This window comes from Mandrillus leucophaeus, unplaced genomic scaffold, assembly GCF_000951045.1.
Source record: "Mandrillus leucophaeus isolate KB7577 unplaced genomic scaffold, Mleu.le_1.0 Scaffold1398, whole genome shotgun sequence".
Classification (NCBI taxonomy): Eukaryota; Metazoa; Chordata; class Mammalia; order Primates; family Cercopithecidae; genus Mandrillus; species Mandrillus leucophaeus.
In genome coordinates, this window is record NW_012101363.1 from 60,755 (window position 1) to 64,435 (window position 3,681).

At 45.9% G+C, this 3,681-nt stretch overlaps 1 protein-coding gene across 2 annotated transcripts; it reads right to left on the bottom strand.

Moving 5' to 3' along the window:
- Positions 1-788: 788 nt before the first annotated feature.
- Positions 789-2,154, bottom strand: LOC105534833 (phosphoglycerate mutase 1-like). 2 transcript variants are annotated; one of them, XM_011973717.1, is made up of 2 exons: positions 1,412-2,150; positions 1,355-1,381 (listed from the first exon to the last, which is right to left on the bottom strand). In XM_011973717.1, exons 1-2 carry the CDS (start codon positions 2,105-2,107, stop codon positions 1,370-1,372), a joined length of 708 nt encoding a protein of 235 aa, XP_011829107.1. In that variant the 5' UTR covers positions 2,108-2,150; the 3' UTR covers positions 1,355-1,369. The 2 variants fall into 2 exon arrangements, with proteins under 2 accessions (XP_011829106.1, XP_011829107.1); XM_011973716.1 differs by having other exon boundaries at positions 789-2,154.
- Positions 2,155-3,681: the final 1,527 nt, after the last annotated feature.

The following is a 3,681-nucleotide window of genomic DNA, read 5'->3' on the forward strand; positions in this document are numbered from 1 at the left end:
CGGAGTCTCACTCTGTTACCCAGGCTGGAGTGCAGTGGCATGATGTCAGCTCACTGCAACCTCTGCCTCCTGGGTTCAAGCGATTCTCCTGCCTCAGCCTCCAGAGTAGCTGGGATTACAGGTGTCCACCACCACACCAAGCTAATTTTGTATTTTTAGTAGAGATGGGATTTCTCCATGTTGGCCAGGCTGGTCTCAAACTCCTGGCCTCAGGTGGTGATCCTCCTGCCTTGGCCTCTCAAAGTGGTGGGATTACAGGGGTGAATCACGGTACCCGGTCTACCTCCCACTTTTAAGTGAGACCATGCGGTGTTGGGTTTTCTGTTCCTGTGTTAGTTTGCTAAAGATAATGTCCTCCAGCTTCATCCATGTCTTTGCAAATGATGTGATCTCATTCTATTATACTTAAATAATATTCCATGGTGGGCATGTACCACATTTTTTTTTTTTTTTTTTACTGCACATCACTCCTTTATTATAGTGATCTGGGAAAAGCATTTAGTACAGTTATGTTGAGATGAACACTGGACCCATGTGGCAGGGTCAAGCAACTAGAACATGATTTAGAAATCAGTGAAAGACACACTTGGACAGGACCAAGGGGCGTTTCACTGCCACGAAACGAGGCAAGAAGGGATTCTCACGCACACAGCAGGAAGCACTCCTGCCCCTCAGAGGTCAAGGAACTGATCCCATACTGTATGAGGAATGGCTTATTTTCTGATGACCACATGTGGGACTATTTCAACCGCCACAAGAAACCCCAGAAGGGTTACTGTTTTGCATTAATTATATATACTATTTTTTTGTAATAAAAGTAAATGTAACACATAACTAAATTCAGGATTGATCCCAAACTTCTAGAGCCAGCTCCTCTGGTGTCAGTGAGGGAACAGTTGTCATATCACCATGCAGGTTACATTCATCTTCCACTGGAATGACTAGAGTCCCCAGGCAGTGGCCTGACTGCAGAAGAGCAGAGGACTGGCTCCTGGGGACAGACGGGCTCTGTTGCTTCTCCTCATTGGTCATGGCTTAGCATGGTTCCTCCCCACACGTCCTTAGTAAACAAAGAACTCGCAAAAACCCAAGTCACTACCTTTAAACTCTGTTGGCTAAGGGGAGCTTTTCCAGAGCTTGGACTGAGAACCTATGCTCTAGAAGTGCCATTCTGACTAGATTGTATGAAGGGAGTGGGTGCAGGAGACAAAAAAGGCTAAAATGCAAATGGGAGCCACTTGTCCCCATCTGCAGCTACAACTCAAGATGTCTACAGATGTGGTCAGTGTGACATGTGCAGGTGGGAGGGGCAGAGGGACAAGACGGGCAGGAAGGGTGCTCCTGGGGACAGTATCCTCCCCGCTGGCCTTCACTTCTTGGCCTTGCCCTGGGCAGCCACAGCTTCCATGGCTTTGCCCACCATCTCTTCATCCCCCAGGAACTGCATGGGCTTGATAGGCTTCAAGTTCTTGTCCAATTCATAGACATTGGGAATACCAGTCAGCAGGTTCAGCTCCATGATAGCCTCTTTAGAGAGACCCTCTAGATGCTTGACAATGCCCCGGAGGCTGTTGCCATGGGCTGCAATCAGTACACATTTCCCCTCCTTGATCTGGGCAACTATTTCTTTATTCCAGAAGGTGAGAGCTCTGGCAATAGTGTCCTTCAGACTCTCACAGGAGGGTAGCTGATCTTTTGTGAGGTCTGCATACCTGCGATCCTTACTGATGTTGCTGTAGAAAGGGTGGTCGGCCTCCATCGGAGGTGGTGGGACATCATAGGAGCGCCTCCAGATCTTCACCTGGGCCTCACCATGCTTTGCTGCAGTTTCTGCTTTATTGAGAGCTGTTAGACCCCCACATTGCCGCTCATTGAGGCGCCAGGTCCTCACCACTGGCAGCCACATCTGATCAATGGCATCTAGCACTGTCCAGAGGGTCCGGATCGCTCTCTTCTGCACTGAGGTGAAGCAGATGTCAAACTCATAGCCAGCATCTTTCAGAGCCTGCCCTCCGTGCTTCGCCTCCTCGGGGCCCGCTGGGCTCCGCTGGGTCAGCGTGGTACCAGCCGCTGAAGCGGTTGTCCTGGTTCCATGCGCTCTCGCCATGCCGGATGAGCACCAGTTTGTAGGCGGCCATGGCCGTGGGCTGGGGATGCGGCCTGTACCACATTTTTAGTATCCAATGTCATTGATGAACATTTAGGTTGATTCCACATCTTTACCATTGTGAGTAGTGCTGCAGTGAACATTCATATGCATGTGTCTTTATGGCAGAATAATGTATATTCCTCTGGGTATATACCCAGTAATGGGATCGCTGTGTCAAATGGTGGTTCTGCTTTTAACTCTTTAAGAAATTGCGATACAGCTTTCCACAATTATTGAACTAATTTACACTTTCACTAACAGTGTATAAGTGTTTCCCTTTTCTCCACTGCTTCACCAGCATCATTTTTTTTTAACCTTTTAATAGTAACTAGCCATTCTGAATGGTGTGAGATGGCGTCTCATTGTGGTTTTGATTTGCATTTCTCTAATGATCAGTGATATTGAGCTTTTTATCATACGCTTCTTGGCCGCATGTGTGTCTTTTTTTGTTGTTGTTTTTTGAGACAGAGTCTCGTTCTGTCACCCAGGCTGGAGTTCAGTGGTGCGATCTTGGCTAACTGCAACCTCCGCCTCCCAGGTTCAAGCGATTCTCCTGCCTCAGCTTCCTGAGTAGCTGGGACTACAGGCGCATGCCACCAAGCCCGGCTAATTTTTTGTACTTTTAGTAGAGACGGGGTTTCACCGTGTTAGCCAGGCAGGTCTTGATCTCCTGAACTCATGATCTGCCCGCCTTGGCTTCCCAAAGTACTGGGATTACAGGCGTGAGGTGGCGCCCAGCCCTCATGTCTTCATTTCAAAAATGTCTGTTCATATCCTTTACCACTTTTTAATGGAGTTGTTTTTCTCTTGCAAATTCATTTGAGTTCCTTACAGATGCTTGTAGATCTTAGTCAGATGCATATTTTGTCTTTAGTGTTGTTCTATAGCTTTCTTAGGCATATAATTTTTGATTGACAGTTTTTTCTTTGGGGAGTGGGAAAAAAGTTTCAAATGGAATTGAAAGACTTGCAAGAAGGCAAACAAATCAAGATCCAACAAAGCCAACTGGATTGAGAAACGAAGTCATATTGATTGCAACAAATGATATGTTGGACTGGGTTAGAGAGAGCAGGAAAAAGTAAATTTGTGGACAATAGAAGTCTGTGGGCTGGGTAGCCCTGACTGAGGTCAAATGGAGAAATTTCATCAGAATAGGAAAGGTAGCACATTATGCTGAACCTAAACAGGCTGAGCTGCTGCCCTATGCTAAGATTCATAGATTTATAAGAAGAAATGTCATGATGTTATCATCTAACAATTTAATAGGTATTATTTGTTAAGGAAGAGGATCATATATGTATAGTCATAATTATGATTAAGTTAATGTTGTGTTTAGTTATGATTAAAATTGTGTTTGATGGATATCACAAGGGCCAAAAATAAGTGGCTACTGTTAACAAGTGGGTGCTTGACTGATAAATGTGTGAAATCAAACACTGCTGTGAATAGAAGCAGCAGAGGAGACTGAAGAATGAGGGGTGGAACACAACAGCAGGATAGCTTGATACTTTACATCAAAGTAAGATCTCGGC